This window comes from Etheostoma spectabile, chromosome 20, assembly GCF_008692095.1.
Source record: "Etheostoma spectabile isolate EspeVRDwgs_2016 chromosome 20, UIUC_Espe_1.0, whole genome shotgun sequence".
NCBI lineage: Eukaryota > Metazoa > Chordata > Actinopteri > Perciformes > Percidae > Etheostoma > Etheostoma spectabile.
This window is the reverse complement of record NC_045752.1, coordinates 21,891,792-21,914,097: the sequence shown is the minus strand read 5'-3', so window position 1 is coordinate 21,914,097 and position 22,306 is coordinate 21,891,792. Positions and strand designations below refer to the sequence as shown.

The 22,306-nt window shown below is 42.4% G+C and overlaps 1 protein-coding gene and 1 long non-coding RNA gene across 3 annotated transcripts; one reads left to right on the top strand and one right to left on the bottom strand.

The window, feature by feature from the left end:
• Positions 1 to 1,775: 1,775 nt before the first annotated feature.
• On the bottom strand, positions 1,776 to 20,881 carry nocta (nocturnin a). Of its 2 annotated transcripts, none has more exons than XM_032499929.1 (3): positions 20,380 to 20,881; positions 11,076 to 11,360; positions 1,776 to 3,268 (listed from the first exon to the last, which is right to left on the bottom strand). In XM_032499929.1, the coding sequence occupies exons 1-3, from the start codon at positions 20,597 to 20,599 to the stop codon at positions 2,400 to 2,402; spliced, it is 1,374 nt and encodes a 457-aa protein (XP_032355820.1). In that variant the 5' UTR covers positions 20,600 to 20,881; the 3' UTR covers positions 1,776 to 2,399. The 2 variants fall into 2 exon arrangements, with proteins under 2 accessions (XP_032355820.1, XP_032355821.1); XM_032499930.1 differs by lacking the exon at positions 20,380 to 20,881 and adding an exon at positions 12,739 to 12,993.
• On the top strand, positions 18,193 to 18,651 carry LOC116669845 (uncharacterized). Its single transcript, XR_004326870.1, has 2 exons — positions 18,193 to 18,305; positions 18,371 to 18,651. It is a non-coding gene; the product is annotated as an uncharacterized LOC116669845 (long non-coding RNA).
• Positions 20,882 to 22,306: the final 1,425 nt, after the last annotated feature.

Genomic DNA, 22,306 nt, shown 5'->3' with positions numbered 1-22,306 from the left:
TCCCAGAGCAAGCAAAGTGTGACAGTGGTGATGAAATCTCGGACAGACCCAGGCTCGTGGGAGGCGGTGCCGGTTGGGGGTGTGATGAACAGTATTAATAATATTCACAATAAAGATAATGGCCTTCATTTAATTTATACATCCTTGGCACATGTATACTGCTAATAGTAATATATGGAGCCTATCTTGCAATCTCTTAGGCCTACATGTAGATGTACCTATGTTTAAACACACGGTAGCGGAGTTTATGCAGTGTTTTTTTAATTTTAAAAAGTGTTTTCGTGAGTCAACTGCTGTGAGGGAGAGTGCGTGTCCTCCACCCCCCCGGTGCTGGACCACCTCCCTGACCCCGTCTCCTGACAGCAGACAGAGGGACTGGAAAAACAAGCCGAAATATGTTGGTCAACGGTAGAAAGAAATCGTTCACTTGAGATCATTTACGACACTGAATGAAATTGTGCATCGTCATGTTTCCTGTATTGAATATCACTGCCAAACATAACACTATACCTTTTGAAAGCGAGGAGTAATATAGCCTGTCTCCTTGGTGTAGCCTCCGGTCGGGGCTGTGCTGGACACTGGTCTCAGGACATCTGGTCAGCTGGCTCCATCACTACATTTGTAGCACCCAGTTTTCCTGAGCGATGTGCAGAACCCCGCAGGCTACAAATGTTGCAGTCTTTTTCTGGTGTGTATAGCAGGGAATAAGCTCCCCAGAGCTTTGTTAGTAACAAGCATTTCTGGGTCATGGATGCACACAGATGGAAGGAGAGAGGAGCTCAGTGTGTCAAAGGTAGTCCCCCGGGGGTCTAAAACTATAACAGCATAATAAGCGGTGGTCCAAGGCAGACCTGAGCCAGTTCTATAAGGGTTGGAAGATTAATCTGATCTATGAAGAGAAGCAGAGAAGGGCAGACGTGTCTGTAGCTATACACCCTCCCCTGGTGGTCTAGGTGAACGCTGCAACTCCTCACTCCCCAACTATAAGCTTTATCAAAGAGGAGAGTTTTAAGTTTCCTCTTAAATGTGGAGACGGTGTCTGCCCCCCAAATCCAGACTGGGAGCTGGTTCACAGGAGAGGAGTCTGATAGCTGAAGGCTCTGGCTCCCATTCTACTTTTAGAGACTCTAGGAACAACAAGTACCGTTGCTTTCTGGGAGCGCAGTGCTCTGGTGGGAGCTCTAAGAGCTCTTCTAGATAAGATGGTGCTTGACCATGAAGAGCTTTGTAGGTCAGGAGAAGGATTTTAAATTCAATCCTGGATTTTACAGGAAGCCGATGCAGAGAAGCTAAAACTGGAGAAATATGATCTCGTTTCTTAGTTCTTGTCAGAACACGCGCTGCAGCTTTCTGAATCAGCTGGAGAATCTTATGGGACTTATTTGAGCATCCTGATAGCAAGGAATTACAGTAGTCCAGCCTGGAGGTTACCAATGAACGGACTAGTTTTTCAGCATCGTTTTGACTCCGATGTTGCCTGATTTCTTGAGGTTTGTTTTAAGGGCGTTTTCCCACCGACAGCCTTTAGTTCGGTTGAGTCGACCTAGAGGTTGGTGGGGTTCGTTCAAACTCTCTCGGCAATCAAACTCTAATGCACACCAAAAACCTAACTTGTTAGTTGTCACCATGACAACTAACAATTGCAATTTTCTTTGTACCAGTCAAATGAAATGACTATGGCAAACAGGCTTTCTATCCATTTTATTCCTATGTTAACAACGTACTTCTTAATGAGTAAACTGTACCAGGCTTGAAATAACAGTCAAAAAGAAGAATAAGAGTCAAAAATAATTACTTATTTTTTTTATAAATTAACAGTTTACTTATGTTCAGTGAAGTCATGGCAACAACACTGTCATGGTTGCATGTCAAACTGAGAAACCTCAATGCAAAACAATGGATAAAAGAAAAGAGGTTGATTAGGCTATAACCAACTGAAAAAAAGTAAAAGTCAAAAATGAAGTGATAATACTTTTAACTGCACTTGGTTTCCTTGGTTCAAACTTCAGGAGATGAGCCCCTTAGCTGCCATATCAGCTGCAGTTCAGTTACAGAAACGTTAAAGTTAAGAGCTCAAAGAACCATGGGGCCGACAGGCTCCCCCACCTCTACACAGGTCAACGGAGCTAATCCTAAATTATTTCTAAAGCTGGAAGTAGAAGTGATGTGAAGTGAGGTTATAATTTCTCATTTCACTTCTTCTAATGTTCCCCATTATGCCTCTTTTAAATAATAGCAACATTACAGAAAGTGGTTTGTGTCTCAATGCAAATTATTTACACTCCAATCAGACTCCACTTCCATGACTCGATCTGGCAGATGACATCACGTTCCTCAGTCCTGATTTACAGTAGAAGGTTGAGTCATCCTATTGGTCCCGGGCCGCTGTGATTGGCAGCCTACATCAACCTATGGGGCTCCTCCCTGAAGCTAAAGTCACAGAGCAGTGATAAATGGTCAGAGGGGTAGTGGTAGGAGGGCAGGCGGTCGGGGCCGATCTGCTCCTCCGTGGGAATGTCCAGGAGGCAGTCCACGCTCAGAGCCCCGTGGCTGTACCAGATGTAGTCCAGCGTGCTGCAGCTCTCTCCAGACGGACGGATCTTCCACGTGGTATAGGCCGGCTCCGTCTGGCCGTCAGAGCTCAACAGCTTGTACGCCGAGTTCAGGCCGAGGGCGGAGGAGCTGAAGCGCCGGTAAACGTCCTCGGAGGGCTCGGCGTTAAAGTCCCCGCACACCACCAGGGGGACGGTGCCTGGCGCCGCCTCCGTCTGGCTGCTGCTGCCGCTCGGGGACGTTATGCTGCGCAAACTCTGCAGCAAGTCGGCACCCTGGGCACTGCGAAACCTCTCCCAGCCGCTGCGAGCTTTCAGATGGGTGACGGCCACGCACAGCCGCTGGCCCGTCACCCGGCAGATCAGCGTCTGGACGATGGCGACCTGGTTGGTGGGCAGCATCATGGCCGACAGCCGCAGGTGAGCGGTGGCCTGGAGAGAGAAGCGCGAGCGGCGGTAAAACAGAGCGCAGCCGTCGGGCCCATTGTTCTGCTCCACGTCCAGACAGGGAGACCAGGGCTTGGCCAGGAAGCTGCCCTGGTAACCGAGGCTGGCCAGGATGGGCTGGAACGTGTCGTAGTAGTGGTCCACTTCCTGTAGGCACAGGACGTCGGGGCGGTAGGTGAGGATCTCCTCCATGATCAGGTACTTCCGTTCCTGCCAGTTGAGAGCGTCCATTGGACAGCGGACAAACCCGTCCTTCCCCTCGCCCAGAGCTGGAAACAATGAGAGACAGATTTAGCCCTTGTGTTGTCCTCCCGGGTCAAAAACTGACAAAGATGACATTTTTGTCTCTTTTTCAGACTTTAGTTTTTACTAACACCACCTTACTAGTTTTACACTATTTTTGGGAATTCATGGTCAATAACCCTCATTTATACGGAATTATACCTAATATTTGATTTAAAAAAAAAAAGCAGAAATTAATTATTTTGACACATAGTTAAGATCAGAGGCAAGGCAAGGCAAGGCAGCTTTATTTGTATAGCACATTTCAGCAACAAGGCAATTCCAAGTGGTTACACAAAATCAGTTAAACAGATAAAACACAAGTAAAAACAGTTAAAATTACAAGCATAAAAACCGGTAAAACACATGAATAGACAGTTAAAAACAAGAGAAACATAAAACACAAGAATAAAATTTACAGTGCAGCATAAGAAATTTAAGAAATGATTAGTCATTTAAAGAAAGGCAGCATCAAATAGAAAGGTCTTCAGCCTTGATTTAAAGAACTGAGAGTAGCAGCGGATCTACAGGTTTCTGGGAGTTTATTCCAGATATGAGGAGCATAGAAAACTGAAAGCTGCTTCACCCTGTTTAGTTCTGACTCTGGGGGGACAAAAGCGACCTGTCCCAGATGACCTGAGAGGTTTGGGTGGTTCAAGTGTAGTCGAGATCAGCAATATATTTTGGACCTAAACCGTTAAGTGATTATAAACTAGCAAGAGTACTTTGAAATCAATTCTTTGAGACACAGGAAGCCAGTGTAAAGACTTCAGAACTAGTGAGTGATGTGATCCAGTCTCTGGTCTTATGGAGGACTCGAGCAGCAGCGTTCTGAATCAGGGCAGCGTCTGATTATTTTTTAGGGAGCCTGTAAAGACCCCGTTACAGTAGTCATCTACTGAGATAAAGGCATGGACAAGTTTTTCCAAATCCTGTTGACACAAGTCCTTAACCTTGATATATTCTTAAGGTGATAGTAGGCTGACTTTGTATTGTCTTAATGTGGCTGTTAAAGTTCAGGTCTGAGTCCAGACTACACCAAGTTTGGCTTTGTCTGTTGTTTTTTAACATTGTTGTTTGAAGCTGAGCGCCAGACTTTTAATCGTTCCTCTCTTGCTCCAAAAACAACCACCTCAGTTTTTCCTTCATAATTTCAGAAAGTTCTGGCACATCCAGCCGTTAATTTGTTCGATGCACTTAGTCAGTTTTTGTATTGGACTATAGTCCCCTGGCGATAAGGTTATGTAAATTTGTGTGTCGTCCGCATAACTATGGTAACTATTTTGTTTTTCTCATATCTGAGCCAGTGGAAGCAGAGTGTAAACAGAAGAGGCCCCAGAATGGAGGCCTTGCGGAACTCCGCACGTCATATTTGTACGCTCAGATGCATAATTACCATAGACACAAAGTAATCATTCTTTAGGTAGGATTCAAACCAGTTTAGTACTGAGCCAGAAAGGCCAACGCAGTTTTCCAATCGTCTAGTAGTATGTCATGGTCGACCGTGTCAAATGCAGCACTGGATCAAGTAATACTAAGATGAAATTTTGCCATTATCTGTGTTAAGGTGGATGTCATTAAAGACTTGACAAGAGCCGTTTCAGTGCTGTGGTGTGGTCGGAAACCCGACTGAAAGGTATCAAAACTGTTGCTTAGTGACAAGATGGTTGAGTTGTTGAAAGACTACTTTAATGATTTTACTTAAAACGGAAGGTTTGATATTGGCCTATAGTTTGCATTAGTGACTTGTCTAGGTTGTTCTTTTTTAAGAGTGGCTTGATTACTGCAGTTTTCAGGGCCTGTGGAAGATACCTGAAAGGAGATGTGTTCACAAACTGTAGAAGATCAGAAGTCAAACAATTGGACACTTTTTGAAAAGTCCGTTGGTAGAACATCAAGGAACAGGTCGAGGTTTTCAGAGTTGAATAATGTCCTCCAGGTTTGTATGGTTGATCGTGTGAAATTCTGTCATATTGGAACTATTTTTGCTTGAACACTGTGACAACACATATCCTGGACTTGATATGGAGGCACTGACTGTTTGTCTAATCTTTTGAATTTTGTCTTTGAAGAAGGAGGCAAAGTCATTGAGGCCTGGTAGATAAAAGTTTCGATGCTACTGGTACTGGAGGGTTTGTTAACCTATCAACAGTAGCAAACAAAGCACGGAATTTTATTGTTTCTAGAGATAATATCAGAGAAAAAGGACCTTCTTGCATTCCTCAGTTCCAATTAAAATGCGAAGTCTCTTTATAGGAGTTATAATGGACCAGGAGATTGTTTTCGCCACTCGTTCAGCTTTCCTACACTCTCTTTTTTCTGTTTCACCAGTAGGACATTTCTCCATGGAGATCTTTTCTACCAGATACACTTTGACCTTAGTGGGAGCAATGGCATCAATAACATTTGTAATTTTACAGTTGAAATTATCTACAAGCTCACTAGATAGCCCAGAGAGGGCTGGTGTGGAGGAGAAAAGCGTTATAAATGTGTCACTGGTGTTTTCATGATATACCGTTTTCTGATTATCTTTGTTTGGACACTTTTGGGCACAGAGATAGTGCCGTTAAGAAAACACAGGAATGATCTGAGAGAGCAACGTCAGTCACCACAACCTTGGAAATGTTCAGACCTTTGGAGACAATCAAGTCCAGAGTGTGCCCCTTATTGTGGGTGGGCTCCGTCACATGCTGAGTCAGTCCATAGTTCTCAAAAACACAACAGCTCTTTTGTCCCCTGTCCTGGGGGCTGCAACATGAATGTTAAAATCACCCGCAATGATTACACAATCAAAGTTAATGCAGATAATAGACAGCAGTTCAGTGAAGTCATCAATGAAGGTTGCACATATTTAGGTGGCCTGTAGATATTTAGAAACATCGCTTGAGGGGAAGATCTTAATTGAAGAGCAACATATTCAAAAGAAACAAAATTTCCATAACATATTTGCGTACAGTGGAATGAGTATTAAACAAAATGGCGACTCCACCTCCTTTCTTATTCACTCTATTCACTCATAAAACTGAGTTAGGGGGAGCTGACTCGATGGAACAGCAGCGCTGTTTTATGGTCTAACCAGGTTTCAGTTAAAAACATAAAATCTAGATTGTGCTTAGAATAAAATCATTGATTAAAAATGATTTTCCTGCCAAAGACCTGACGTTTAGTAAGGCTAGTGTTAGTGTGTTTTCATTTTTTGGGACAGGCTGTAGCTGACGAGGAATGGATGCTAAATTTCTAAGTTTGCAGTTAAGTGCTTATTCACCATCTTTTCCTATTACCTATCACACAAAGAAATTGAGGAAGAATTGAATCACAGGGCCCGGGCTTGTCTTGAAAAGAGTCATTAGTATCACTAGTCCTGCACCAAGGCCCGGCACATAAGCAGTAGTGTTGCCAGATTTTGCACACAAGCGTCCTTATCAGTCTGGGGGGAAGGGTTTTCTGACATCCTGGTAGTGGTGCTGGCGTTTACTTTTGCCCGGGGTTGAGCATGGGGGTAGGAAGGGTGGCATAATTGATGGGGGAAATAAGGGAAAGGGTGTGTGGAGACATCAGTAGAGACAGCGATGAATCCTCAGAAGGTTCGGGGTTGGGAAGGTTTGAGGGGTGCTGGAGGGGGGAAGAGGGGAGTGGAGGTTTCGTGTCTCTGCTTCTGGTCTCCCATGGTCAAATCTTTGACAGGCGGGGCTGTGCTGGATCCACTGCCGCACTTTGTTGTGTCTTCCTTTTGTTTTGTCTTCTGTTAACATCTACATGCTTCCACTGGCTCAGATTATGGAGAAAAACAAAATAAGTTACCATAGTTATGCGGACGAACACAAATTTACAAACCTTATCGCCAGGGGACTATAGTCCAATACAAAAACTGACTAAGTCATGAACAAATTAACGGCTGGATGTGCCAGAACTTTCTGAAATTAAATGAAGAAAAACTGAGGTGGTTGTTTTTGGAGCAAGAGAGGAACGATTAAAAGTCTCGCTCAGCTTCAACAAACAATGTTAAAAACAACAGACAAAGCCAGAAATCTTGGTGTAGTCATGGACTCAGACCTGAACTTTAACAGCACATTAAGACAATTACAAAGTCAGCCACTATCACCTTAAGAATATATCAAGGGTTAAAGGACTTATGTGTCAACAGGATTTGGAAAAACTTGTCCATGCTTTATCTTCAGTGAGATTGACTACTGTAACGGGGTCTTTACAGGTCTCCCTAAAAATCAATCAGACAGCTGCAGCTGATTCAGAACGCTGCTGCTCGAGTCCTCACTAAGACCAGAGACTGGTCACATCACTCCAGTTCTGAAGTCTTTACACTGCTTCCTGTGTCTCAAAGAATTGATTTCAAAGTACTCTTGCTAGTTATAAATACTTAACGGTTTAGGTCCAAATATATTGCTGATCTGCTACTACACTAGAACCACCCAGACCTCTCAGGTCATCTGGGACAGGTCTGCTTCTGTCCCAGAGTCAGAACTAAACAGGGTGAAGCAGCTTTCAGTTTCTATGCTCCTCATATCTGGAATAAACTCCCAGAAACGCAGATCCGCTGCTACTCTCAGTTCTTTTAAATCAAGGTGAAGACCTTTCTATTTGATGCTGCCTTTCTTTAAATGACTAATCATTTCTTTAAATTTCTTATGCTGCACTGTAAATTTTATTCTGTGTTTTATGTTTCTCTTGTTTTTAACGTCTATTCATGTGTTTTACCGTTTTTAATGCTTGTGTTTTAACTGTTTTTACTGTGTTTATCTGTTAACTGATTTTGTGTAAAGCACTTTGAATTGCCTTGTTGCTGAATGTGCAACAAATAAAGCTGCCTTGCTGCTTGCCTTGTGACTTGGCAGAGGGAGCAGATGTGTAGCGCAGAAGTAAGCGATTAGAGGTGAACAGCTTTACTCCGGCTTGTTAAGGGAAAGTCTATCTGCTTTAAAAGATGTCTGCGCTCCCAGAAAATGTTTAAATTGTCAATGAACTCAGAGAGTGGACGGTACATTCAGTTGAAAGCCATTTGTTTAGTCCCAACAGTCGGCTGAATATCTCTCATCCTCTTCTGACTGACGGTATAGGACCACTGATAAACACATTTGCGCTTAGGGGGGTGACTGTGTCAAGCAGTTCCCTAAAGTCCAGTTTCAGCAATTCAGACTGTTGCTTTACAACATCATTGACCCTATATGCAGAATAATGTTCTTCACAGTTGGGTGTGCGCCACGATATCTGGATTTTTGGGTAAGTCAGACACCATGTCTTTGGGAAACATAGTATTTTGGTGTTTTTACTGTTTTTAAATCTTTTACAGCAGAGTCACCCACAATCAGGGTTTGAGGCCAGTTGTTAGCTTTTTACTTTTTGAATTGCTCTCAGTCCTTACCCTGCGTGTGGTGATGAGACGCAGCCGGTCATCAGATGCTGTCCAGCGTCTTGCAGCAGAGGAGCAAATCTGTTATCCAGTTGCACACAAGGTTGTTGGGGGGGCATTTTGTTGCTATTTTCCCTTTGCAGCTGTCCACGCTGGTCCTACTAGGTACGGGGTTGAGAGGCGCTCTGCCCAGATGAAATGAGGCCAGCCGGTCATATCACAAACCTCAGGGCGCTGTGCCGGCCCGTTAGTCGTCCTCCCATTTCCCAGGAAAATGATTTACTCTTAGGCTTCGCACCAGACGAGTTCCAGGGGGACCACTTGTTGATTTATTACCAGTTCCACCCTCCTGTTTCTTTGTAGTCTTGTTGGTGCTAATTAGCCGTGTGGTTAGCATACTTCTGTCCATTGTTAGGGTCCATGGTAAAGTGGTGTCTTTCCACAAGATCCGTTAACTTCCACGTTCACTTCTGAAGGTGAACCTTGGTTTCCAGAAGTGCATCTTCTGAAGGAGTTTGAGTAGTCTTCTACGGAGAAAGGAGGCATCTTGCTGCTAATTAGCTTTAGCTACAATCACTGTAGGACAGGCTGAGCTATTGGTAGGCCACGCTCACGCAGAAAAATTTTAAATATGGCAATAGCTACTATGTCTACAAAAAAGTATAGTCCAGTGTTTTGAGTGTCCAAGAGCCGCTGCTATAGTCTCAGAGGAAAGCCGATTATCAGCAAAAATATCAGAAAAATAGCAAGCAGACGCAGGAGCAAGCAGCAAAGCGTCTGCACTGTAAGAAGCAGGAAGCAGGAAGCAGGAATGAATGTGATCAATTGTATTTGCAAAGAGCTTTGGAAGGAATCAGTCCATTTTTTGTGGTAATTTGTTTAAAAAAAATATCTATCTGAAATATGGGTTTCTTTTTAAGGGGTCAAATTTGACCCGAGAACAGAAGGGTTAGTTTTTTTTACCAAAGTCATCCATTTTTAATCCTCGGTTCTGTAAGACGGTCTCCTCCTCTCCAAGACAAGTGCACCCGGGGATTCAAACCGGTAAAAAGCTGGGCCGTGACCGAGCAGCCGCTAACGTTTGCTAGCTAGCTAGATTCTCTTATGACTTAAGTTCCAGACGTTTGATGACTAAAATCCTACATCTCGTTAAAATATATATAGTTAAAAAAACAAAAAGATATAAAAAGGTATATGGTCAAAATTAGTGGTGTCGACCTATACTGGTTTTTCAAGGCCAACACCGATTATTAATAGTGAATGAAACCGATAACCAATGTTTGGAACCAATATGCATTTACAATGAAAATGAAAATCTTTAAGTCAAAATAAGATTTTGGAATATCACAAACTCCAACAAAAAAAACTCTTAAAAATGCTTTAAGCAATTATTTAATGAATGAAAAACGTTCAACATAACATCCAGTGATGGTGTCGGGGGCGGGACATGAAGTCAGACTCGGTGGTGAGTCAAACCAAAACAGAGGGACAGACAGAGCTGTGGCCGAGCCAGTCTAGTGTACTTTTTAACTCATTAACTTTATCGGTCAACTAAAACGCAGATACAGATAATAAAAAAAGGCCCGATAATCAGCCAGGGCCCATAAATCGGTCTATCCCTAGTAAAAAAAAGTGGCTTAAACGTAATAAAAGTTAATTTCTGACAGCTTCTGGCAGACAACCACAACGCTGACGCATGCAGTATGGGCATATGACCAAATGTAACGGACCCTAACATGTCTTTGATTGAAGTTATGGATTTCTCTGGACTTGAACATTGTTGGAAGCATTTAGAATAATGCAAGTCCACAATTCAACAAAATATAAAACATAGCCCTAACAGTTTTTAGACATTCTAATGCAGAAAGTTCTATATTATACCTAAAGCCCAGCCGTACTTTAATCTAAATGGTAACACATTTTAGTTTAGCGTGTTAGAATAGTTGGCACAGCTCTGGCTGATGTCGTCATTAGCTTTGCAGATATTTGAATATGAAGTACTGGAATATAGACATTTTGAATCAATGGTGGCGCTAGATGAGAAGTCAGAGGATCACCAACGTGACTGCAATTCATCAATGTCTGAATCAAAGTTGTTGGCAAGGCATCACATAGCCGTCAATATAGTTTACTCAAAACCACAAATGGGACCATCATGGTGTCGCTAGAGAAAATCCCAGGGGATCGCCAAAGTCAGCAGGATCCACACTCTGGGGAACATGAACGCCTGTGCAAAGTCACAACCCGTACAGCAGAGATATCTCTGGACCAAACCTGTGGGCCGACCTACAGACAGGCAAATTCAAGGGGTTATTTTTTAACCACGCTAGCAGTGGTTAAAAAATAACCCTTTGAATTTGGATACTTCTGTATGTCACTGGAGTCATCAAGAATCCACAATAACATATGGTTTATTGCCACATTTCTACCTTGTGCGAGTATGTTCCACTGCATGATCCGTATGGCTGGGTTGTGCTTGTGGCGGCGGGACGCCGTGCCGCTGGGATAGACCAGATGGCGATGTGGCCGGGCCGGACGCCTCTGCAGGACCGCCTCACACTCTCTGAGAAGCTCGTCCGGGTCGGCCTGGGCCAGGTCCTGGTCCTGGTCTGGGTTCTCCTCTGGGTACGGGGCTGGTTGGGCCAACGAGGCGCGGTTCAGTGACTGGGCCAACGTACCAAACAACCTGCTGCTGCCGCCACCCATTGGACAAACTGACGGGGAGGAAACAAGGGGAGATATTAAAAAGGTGCTTTGTGTCCGTTTGGTAACATTAGCCAACATAAGCTACTGGTCATACCAGACCAAGAAAGTATGAATGTGTGAATTGACTTGACCATGTATGTGGTTTTAGTGCCTGAATGCATAAATTCAACTTTTCATTTGTAAGGAGGAATATTGTGTCATTCCTCCTTTTGTCCCGCGTTACCAGAAGTGCCGTGCCTTCTCTTGTTATGCTTCGGTTTCTGCTCTGCACTCTCTAAAGGAAGGTAGGAATCATGGATATACAATTTTTGTATCTTGGTGATTTCTATAGGACCGCAGTTTCTTGGAGACCCTGCTTTAACCCTTTTCTTCTATTATTGGATATGAATCTCCATAAACGGATATCTGCATGTGAATGCAGAATCTGTAGGCAACGGGACAGTCAGAGTAGTATTAACCAATCACGTTTTAGCGGACTGTGGTTACATACGGGTAAACAGTCTGTAGAAAACTCGCTGCAGCCCGTGGGAAGGCTGGGCTAGACATCAAACCCCACAAACATCCAAGTCAGCCATTTTTTGTTGTTGCTTATTTTGCTGGTAGCGAAGCTGATACAGCCTCTTGTTTCACATTAGATGATAGAAACTGATGATGTAGGCTGAACACAAACAACATTTCATTCAACAACGGTCACGTTTTCATGTAGTTACTGTAATTGGGCCAGTGTACTTTTTTGTGCATTACATTTCCGATTTTGAAACAATATCCAAATTTGAAAAATGGGTAATTTTACAGCTTGTTAATATTGATGACAATATGTTCAAACGGAAAACGAGCCATATTTCATTTCATTTTGCCCTCAAAAGTAGAATGGTGTGTTGTTTCGTTATCATGGTCGTGATTATTTTCACATACTAAAACCTAGAACATTAGACAAATGTATATGGTCCTGTCCCCCCCAACCCTACTGCTGGACACTGGCTATCTTCCTCTCACTAAATTACTCTGACAACGGTTAACAGCAGAACCATATTGGACAGTAAAGCCGCCTGCACATCATAAGCGATTTGCTCTCTGCACACCGCCAGGTAGGACGCAGAGTAAAGCGCAGGTACACATCATCAAGGGTGGAAAGGAAATTATTTCCTGTTGCTAGGTAACAAAATGCTGTTAACTCATTGGTCACGCTTTCAAAAGAATAGCGGCAACTAGGTAAAAGTTGAACTAATTTGAACTTTGAGCGCACTGCTCTCCCCATAGGAAATCAATGAACGGACGGTCATGTGTAGGGACCTCTACGTTCCTCTCCTGACTGTGGCCTGCTGGTCTCGTACCTACTGCTCCAGTCATAATTGTAAGTTACTGGGTGTAGTATAAATATCTTACCCATGGCCTCCATGTCTGGTCTAATGCTTCTCTCCCTCTTCTTCCTACATCTGAGGACCAGCATAATCCACCTGTCCTTGCCTTTTATCCTCTGCCACTACGTAGCTGGATCCCTCCCTCTCTAACCATGCTGTGACTCATCCTTTATCGGTCTTGTCTCCCTCCCCCTGAATCATCAGTTAATTCCTCCTCCATCCCCCTCTCAATCGGTGTTTGACAGAATGACCTCTAGATAGCAATAGACCTGTCTCATACATGGCGAGAGAAAGGGGGGGGTTCTCCATTATCACGACTTAAATGATTCAGAATTCACATTTTATTTATCTTTAATCCATGTGTAATATCTTTCTAATACATGTCTCCTATGTTGATGTTTTACATTGCAAAGACTATAGAAGTGTAAAGAATAGGTCAAATTATTCAAAGAGACATACATGACATGCATATTTTCTATCTTGTAAGGGGCCCTTGGCTGAAAAAACAATTGAGAACCTCTGGCCTAACTAACTGAATAAGTAGGTGAGGTTTTGATTAGAAAGCACATGTCTAACGAAGTCATGTGCTCTCTGGATAACTGGGACTAGAGAAAGAATAAGAGACAGAGTGTGGGTTGTTCTTTGTCATTGGCACATTTACATGGTTCGAGACATTTCTTAACCTGGTTAATTCACCTATCTGACTTTGGGTCAGTGTGCACTATTTCATGTGCCTAAAGGCTAACTACTGTTTTATTCAACCTGGACCCTATTTTCCTATGTTTTGTGTCTAAGTGACTTATGGAAGATCACGGCAGTCAGCAGTGGTGAAACAAGCTACAAAAAAAAAATCAGTTTTTTTTTTAAAATACACTTCATTCAAAGTCGACAGAAGAAAATTCAAATTTTTTAATGTCTTTCCACTTTTCCAACCATCACAACTGTAGTTTTGGTTGAAATAAAACCCAGTTTACATATGAAAATATGTTGGTTCTATACATGCTAAAAGTATTGCTTTTTAAAATGGAGTCTGGTGGGTTTAGCGACTTCAGAGCTGTTTCTGGTTAAACAGAAAAGGTCTCAAAGAGGTTGTAAAGGTCTATCTCTGGAGGGATCCTTTCCATAATGTTGTCAGACACCTAGAATATTAATCTGAGCCTGTCAGTGGCTAATCGAGCACTTTTATAAATGTTAATACACGTTGGACAATTGTCCTATTAACTTACATTGTAGCTTGTTTCACCGCTGCAGACTGCAGCGATCACGCTTAAAACTGGACCAGTGTCAAAGACTGTTGTTCTCATCAGTCACATAGACAGGACCAGGGAAGCCTGCACAAAATCTCATGGCATTACATTCAAAATTTATAATTTAGATATTTCAGTCAAAACCAAAACTGTCAACCTTCAACCTACCGACTAATTGCCTGACTCCATCCTCCCTAGAGCCACACCACTGGCTTGGCTAAAAACCAGTCGATACAACACAGTGCAAAACAACGGCCCTAACTGTGGCCTCAAAATGACCAGACAGTCATATTAGCTCCACTTTGACACTGTGTCAATTCAAACAAGCAATGCTTCTTTGTTATAAGTCAGGCTGCTGTCTACTGTTGCATATTATGGGATTACTTCATCTTAATTAATAACGTCCTATTTCAGTGTCATCATTTAAACACATGTACATACATACAGTTATCTAGTTTCCACAAGTCTGGGTGCTGATCAGTTCTACAATGACATCAGTCAATAGAAATGCTATCAAGGGGCGTAGCACAACATTCTGGGCCCTGTATAAAAAGCATTCTCTGTGGGCCCCTCACCCCTATTCATTCTAGCATCTTTTTGAGCCCTCCACACATGAGGGCTCTGGGTACTCAGTCCCCCCCTGAGATGGAACAAGATGGACAAAGTAAACATACATACAAAGTTTTGAGGTTATCCGTCTAACGCTCTTCCTTTCTTCCTGCCTGTCCTCTCGGTCATTGCCTGCTCTCCTTCCCCCAGACAGCCTGCTGGGTGAGTGGGTAATGTGGGTATGGAAGGACAGTGGGACTCTCATGAGACAGTCCCAGTGACTGCTGCTGTGGCAGCCAGATCAATGAGGTGACTCAGCCATTAACTGGCCCATTCAAGAATGCTCTCACTCAAGTTATGGAATGAGAGCTCTGCAGCGTAAGCAATCCAGGAAGGAAACCCAGTTAACTGGAATGTCAGTTAACAATGAGTTAATTTTAATATAAAGTCACACGCCACCAGGAAATAAGGCAAGTGTGCCCTGCTTCAAAAACTGCCAACAGTCAGTACACTTAAAAGATTATTTATCTTACTATAAACAACAAGAAATGCGTTACATGCGTTCTTGGTTCGACTGGTCATGACTGATTCCCCAAGATGCCGCCTGCACGCAAGTACCTTGCTTACATTTCTACCGTCACTTAGACCTGAAACTAATGATGTCAAAATAAGTCCCACCCTCATATAATGGCTTTGACGCCAATGTGTGATACAAATGGACGAGCAGAAACACTGGGCCAACCTAATCAGCTGCATTATCATCCGCTGAATGTGGGCGGTTCCTCTTTTGGTTAAACCAACCAGATTTTGCCACAATCTCTGTGAGCTATCTCGTTGTTGCAACAGAACTTTAAATATGTTCTACTCTTTGCTGCTGTCCGTTGTCATTTCAGGCAAAAATCAATGCAACCCTCCTCTGCCCCATCCACCCCCAGTTCCCATCATTCCCAGCATGCAGGGTTCTTCCATCTAAAGCCCTGCTCCACATTACATCCATCCAGACCTCCAGGCTCTTTCCTTCCTTCATCATGTTCATCCAACTTAATCATGTTCTCTCAACTTAATTTTACTCTTAAATGAAGTTTCAACTGATTAAAATGGCTGCGGTTTTCATCCTTCCCCATTTACGTTCCAACTGTGAACACATTCAGCAAGTCCATATGTATCAACAGGCAAACACATGCCAATTAACCGAATCCCCAGAGTGGCATTAGAATAAGTGGTACCTCGTGTATACATGTGTGACAATAATCCGACACTGAGTTGTCGGTGCAACTGCTGCTACTCTACTTGAAGCTAGACCCAGATAGTAAGTCAACCATTGGTTGGAGTTGAAATCTCAGGTAATCATCACTAAAACCTTGATGATCATTTTTGACCAGAGTAACTGTTGTTCTCATTTATATAAGCAAGTGTGGCTATGTCTGCATGTAGCAAATGCAACAAATCCTATAATGTTATGGCTTTACGAGCAGACCTAACTTCACCATAGGCTACGTTCAGACTGCAAGCAAAAGTGGCTCAAATCTGATTTTTGTTGGGGTCAAATGACCAGGTCACACTTCTTCAGAAGTAGCTTGAACACTCTAAATCTGGTCTAAATCTGATTTTTTTCAAAATCTGATTTAGACTTCCTGAATCCAACCCAGGTCAGATTTTGCTTTCGGTGCAGCCGCAGTGGGAACAACCAAGACCGAATTTGATGTGACTTTTATGCGCCGGCGGGAGTTAGCCTAGAATTAAAAACTTGACTAAGGCTACAAAATGGAGAAGTGGAGGGAGAGTGAGGTGTTAGACCTAATTAGTGTGTAGGGAGAAGGGCAAAAGGCCAAAATATTCAATTTGGCTGCTGCGTCGGATGTCATTGTGCGCAGTCAGTTCGAAACCCCAAAGAGTTATAGGCCACATTTTAAGAGGTAATGTGAACAGCAAAAAAAAAAAGAAGAAAAAAAAAAATTGGATCTGAGCAAAAAACTGAATGAAGCATTAAGACTTGCGGTGTGAACGTAGCCACAGTGATCAGATCAGTTTTAGGTTTTAGTTCTGATATGTCAACAGGGCCAAGCTACCTCATGAGATTTTATTTTAAAATGGAAGATAAACCAGTCCTGACTGGAGATGTAACCGTAGTGTGCACTCTCAATTGACCATGTCTTGATGGTTATGTAACCCGGCCTGACCAATCCCATTACATATGGAGGCCAGTAAAGATCTGCAAGGAGTTAGCTTAAGAGTTGAAGCCTCCAGAGAAATACAGGAGCTATTAAAAGTGGCTAATTTAGGCCACCATTTTGCTGCTGACCCAGGTCATATGGGAATGTGCATAAGCATGTACATGTGCGTGTGTTTGTGAGGCCGTGACCTGACCATAGGCATGAACCTAGAGACCTGACTCTAAACATCTAAAATAAACCTTCGACCTGGTTTCTGACTTTGACCCAAACGCTGGTCCCTGACTGGCTCGCATGGCATTTAACCAGCACAAGTTTTTTAAGGCCGATATTTCATTAAAATCAGGCTTCCTCTGGACCAAGATCGCCCAATATGTGACCCGCGGGCCAAGTTTGGCCCATGTCCCCTCTTTTTGGGGTCCACTAGGGCATTTGACATGCTCTTGCTTATTCTCCTCTCATTTTGAAAATCCTAACCGTTATGACTACGAAACGTGCATTTTGTGCAGCTAAGAGTACTTAATCTACCACTACAGTACATCAATTTAACCCTGGCCATTGTCGGACCTAAATCAGCTGTCCATTTCTTTAAAGTGTGCTTTATACCAAATTGTCTCTTCTTTGAGGGAAACAACGCCTTTTAAATGCAAGACGGTGGTTTACAAATCAAGCTGCACTGATCTGAAGCAGTCTTTTCTTATACCTTAAGCAAGCAGGTAAATCATGTGTATTAACATCTCAGCACCAGGTTGATCTCTGGTGCTCCACACAGTCCTTTCAGCCTATTAGTCAGCAAGAAGAACTAAATGCAGTGAGATAAGAAGTGGAGTGGAGGAAACAGCGGCTGCTGAACAGATTACCAGACAGATGTACCTGCTTAAGAGCCACATCAAGAACATCCCGTGTCACAGTTTTAGAGAGTGAAAAATAGAACTAGTTACTGAGACTAACAGACTGGAAGAGTCGACAAGTCAGAGACCTAATGTTGCAGGTTTCATCAGATGATGGGTTTTATTTAGTATAGGAGAATCTCCACATACAAGCATGCATAAAGTCCTTTACAGCCAACATGGCCAAGACAGGCAGACAGACACGGACTAGACAGGAACAGGAGTTTCAACATCTACACTTCTGTGACTACGGATTAAAACTGTATCTGCCCAGGAACACCTTCTGTAAGGTTTCAAGTCAATGAACTCCCCCCGGTAAAGTTGTTTAACAACATTAATTTAGAGCCCAATACTTTCTAACAGAGTCATGGATGGAATCGCAAAAATTGAGAATTTAAAAACTCAAATCCCATGACACATTGAGTCAGTGCTAAAAGATTTTTGAAAATACAATATGAATAAATCGGAAAAAAAGAGAAAAGAAAAAAATACATTAGTCAACTACCAAAACAATTAGTTGCAGCCCTAATGTTCACACTAGGTGTTTTTCTTCTTTTTTAAACAATAAAACTGACTAGGAAGCTTTTGTTGAAAAAAAAACAAAAAAAAACCTGACAGCCTTTTACTTCCAATAAGCAGCCGAGAGTGTCTTTTGTTGCAATAACAGTTACTGCTACAGTATCCTAGAGCGCCAGGTGGAGTGGTGCTAATGCAAACGTTAGATAAAACAAAGTGGTGGAGCGGGCTAGAGAGAGAGAGAGAGAGAGAGAGAGGTGCTGCTAAAGTTACATAAAACAAAGAGTCCCCTGTACAGGGAGCACCCAGTCATATCATATAACTTGCTGTGCTTAGACTCAATTTTTTCTTGTTGCCACGGAAACGACCGGTCTGGCTACTCCGCTTGTCATTGGTTGGCTGTCAAAAAAAAGCGCTTGACGTAGGGCCTTTTTTTTCAATTTCAAAAAGACACCCCGAGCTGCAGAGTAAAAGTCGGCGTGGCGTTTAAAAAAAACGCTCAGGACTTTTGAAAACACGGTTTACTCCATAGGATCATAATGTAAAACAGACGCTGGCAGCTTAAAAAATACACCAAGTGTGAACATAGCCTAGCTTAAAATTTTTTTTAACCAGGCCTGCAATACACTGATCATTTTGGTCATATACTGGCAGAAAGTTCAATTTTCTTGTTTATACCAAGCACGTGCTATATAAGTCCTCCAAATGATTCGACAGAAAATCAATTAAAAACACTTTGATAATTGATAAGTTCTACTCTGCAATCATTCTGTCTGTTCTCTCCACATCTATCACAGTCTGATTTGGATCTGCCACCAAATAGGACAGGAACAGACTACAACAGACAGTCAGGACTGTAGAAAAAACAAAACACTGATGCCAGCCTGCCCTTCATTCCGGAAATGCCCAGGAAACATCACTGGAGACCCTCTGCACCCCGCACACAACCTATTCAAGCTCCTCTCTGGTAGGTGCTACAGAACAGCCAGACACAAGAAGAGTTTCTTTCCACAGACCATCATTCTTCATCTTAAAAAAAACACCCCATATGTTTAGGGCCAAAAGAAATCTGCACACACGGAAAATAAATTTGGGGGAAAAAAAAACTCGTTAACACCCCAAGCAGAAAAAACAGTCTGCTATTCATTCTGGATCACCACTAAAAACTGAGAAAAAAAATCTGCTGGAAATCTATCTGAATGAGGGGGTGGGGGATTTGTGTGTGTGTGTGTGTGTGGGGGGTGTGTGTTGTGTGTGTGTGTGTGTGTGTGTGTGTGTGTGTGTGTGTGTGTGTGTGTGTGTGTGTGTGTGTGTGTGTGTGTGTGTGTGTGGGGGGGGGTCATTCACTGACCGAGATTGGTCTGCTCCCAGTGACATGTAACAAAAGGGCCACGGTCAAAGTCTACAGGTGTTCAAAGGAAGCGTCACTTTACACACACTCAAAAAAAAAAAAACCTTCATAATCTGGATATCCAAAAACATTTGGCTGGAAGTTTGAGGTTCAGAAAAACTAAATGTAGATTTCAGTTTACATTGTTCAGGAGAACAAATGACTATTACAATTTTAAGGAACAATGAATTGTGTGTGTAGCTGTTTGTATTCTGGATTCTGCAGAGGTATTTTGTTGTAATGCCCCTTTAAAAGCATTTGAGCTGATTGGTTTCCACAGGTAGTTGTTTGAGACAGGTCCATTAACACGGGGCAGAGGTCAGTGGGGCCTCGGTTACATCAGCAGCCAACGACTGCTGATGGAAAACTTTACTCAGTTTAACATGTGCTGTCTGACTTTTAACACAACTTGAGGTGAAGTTATATAAAAGGTGCACCCAGTAAACAAAAAAACCTTAAGATATATTTACAATCAATATCGTGTCTTAATATGGAAAAAGTCACGTTACGTTTGTTGATAAAATATCCACTTGTTTCAATATTACACAATAGATTAAGGTAAGATGAATCGAAGGTGTGAATATTGTAGAGTTTCAACAACCACATTTCGGTGATGGATGAAGACTCTTCATATACCTATGGGTGACGTCACGAAGACTACGTCTTAATTTTTTTTTTTTTTTTTTTTTTTTTTTTTTTTAAAACGTACTTGGGTAAAAAGGCTAACTCGAGTTATAATACCCGCTTTGGAGAATACTGGATGAAGTGCTGAGGTGTACACTACCTTGTAGATGGGTAACGTTAAGCGAGCTTTTACGTTAAACGTACTTGGGTTAAAAGGCTAACTTGAGTTATAATACCCGCTTTGGAAAATACTGGATAAAGTTCTGAGGTGTACACTACCTTGTGCGTTCCCAGTTGTGCGTGCTCTGCTCGGCCTCAGCTGGGTACAGGCCTCTTTGACTCCCGCTCTTCCTCCTCCTCCGACACCGGAGAGACAGCACCGTGTTCCCCCCGGGGCTGAGACTGCTCCCGGGGACAGCGGTATCCTGGCTGTCGACCCACCGCGCGAAGTTACACACAGCTGGCTCAATAAAGTCGAACAGCGACGAGCCGGATTCATTTTTTACTGTAACGTTTCTGAGTCTAACGGAGAAAGAACTGCAAGTTACCGGGAGTGTGTCGCTGTCTTTTCACCTAAAGAAACCGAGCCATTTGTTCTTCAAAAAGCGTGAGAATGTTCCCCCTACCCGCGGTACGACAGGATAAACTTCCTTTTGCCTTTGTGCTTTCAGATAACAGAAACCGGCAAACGTCACATCATGTGCGAGTCACGGAACACCGGCTATTGAGGGTTTGACATATAATGGGCTAGTCCATAACGCTTTACCCATAGACAGTTAAAGTGTTTTAGTGAGGGCACCAGCATTCGTTACAGCTTACTAAACAATATAAAAAGAGAATAGGCCTATACTTCGTTAGAAATGTACCTGTACCTGTTTTATTTTTTCTTTGCAAACGGATTTAAATATACATTTAAAAAGTGATATACACAGTCATCCCCCTCAAGTCACAAGTGGCTCAAGCGGCACTTACATGTGTATCAAAGAGGCGGGAACTTGCGAGAAGAGGGCGTAACTTTCCATAAACGCGCCAATCAGCGTTCCTTGCGCTTGTTGGACTGACTGGAATGACGCATGGATACATGCAATGACTGTTCTGACGTGTACAACCCGCACATCCACACCTGCTCCTACTTGTTACCAATGCATTCTGTGCAGTGTTCTCAAGTTATGTCACCTTCCCCTGAAAACTAGTCCTGTAAATAAATAAGAACAGCTTGACCTAGATCAGCCAACACTGCCAGCCTGTCAACCTAAAGAATATCAGAGTTGATGAGCAAAGTTACAAAGGTCTTATTTGTTTTTGTTTTTTTTATTGATAGGTGTTAGTTGTGTATTTAAGACTAATGTGACTGTCAGTGAGGCCTATATATATATATATATTAGATATATATATATTACACTACCGGTCAAAAGTTTGGGGTCACTTAGAAATTTCCATTGCACTCCATTATGACAGAATACCAGCTGAGATCAGTTGCATTGTTTTTTAACCAGGGCAGCAGTTTTCAGATTACATTATGTGCTGACATAATGCAAATAGGTGTTTTTCTAGTTAGTTTTTTAAAATGATATCAGATTAGTAAACATAATGTGCCTTTGGCTGATTGAATGAATGGTTGGTGATAATGGGTAATGTAGATATTGCATTAAAGATCACACCCCCCACTCAGATCAGCTCGCGTTTATGTCTATAATGGAGGGTATGGAAATTTTTTTATTGACCCCAACGTAGAAGGTAGTGTTTATATATATATATATATATATATATATATATATAGGCTATATAAATGTTTACACACACACAATAACTCAGGACAGATGTTAAAACCAGGTCAGAACAGCCTAAAACACTGCTTCATGTAAATAGTCTTCTTTTCTATGACTGTGTTACCCACTCTTAAAAAAACAAAAAATCTAATCTGGAGTTAATTGAGGCCAAACTGATGTGATAATGCATTAGATAACCAGGTGAAGGGTCAGTAGTGACTTTTTCTCTGTAAATTATTCATCAACTCGCTTTCAAAGTTGCATAAGTTGTTCCAGTTTTCTTAGTACGTGTTCATAAGCTGTACACAGTCTACGTTATAATGCTGAAAAATCAGAAGCAAAAAAAGACCAGCAGTGAAAATATCAAACACAAACTAAAGACAGAAGCCCCATATGGCAGCAAAATACAACTTTAGAGCTACGCATCTCCATTTGTG

Coding starts and splice junctions, on each gene's coding strand:
- nocta (XM_032499929.1), bottom strand. CDS start 20,599: ATGAATCCGGCTCGTCGCTGTTCGACTTTATTGAGCCAGCTGTGTGTA. Junction 11,361..20,379: donor CACAACTGGGAACGCACAAG/GTAGTGTACACC, acceptor CCTCCCCGTCAG/TTTGTCCAATGGGTGGCGGC. Junction 3,269..11,075: donor GTGGAACATACTCGCACAAG/GTAGAAATGTGG, acceptor CATTGTTTCCAG/CTCTGGGCGAGGGGAAGGAC.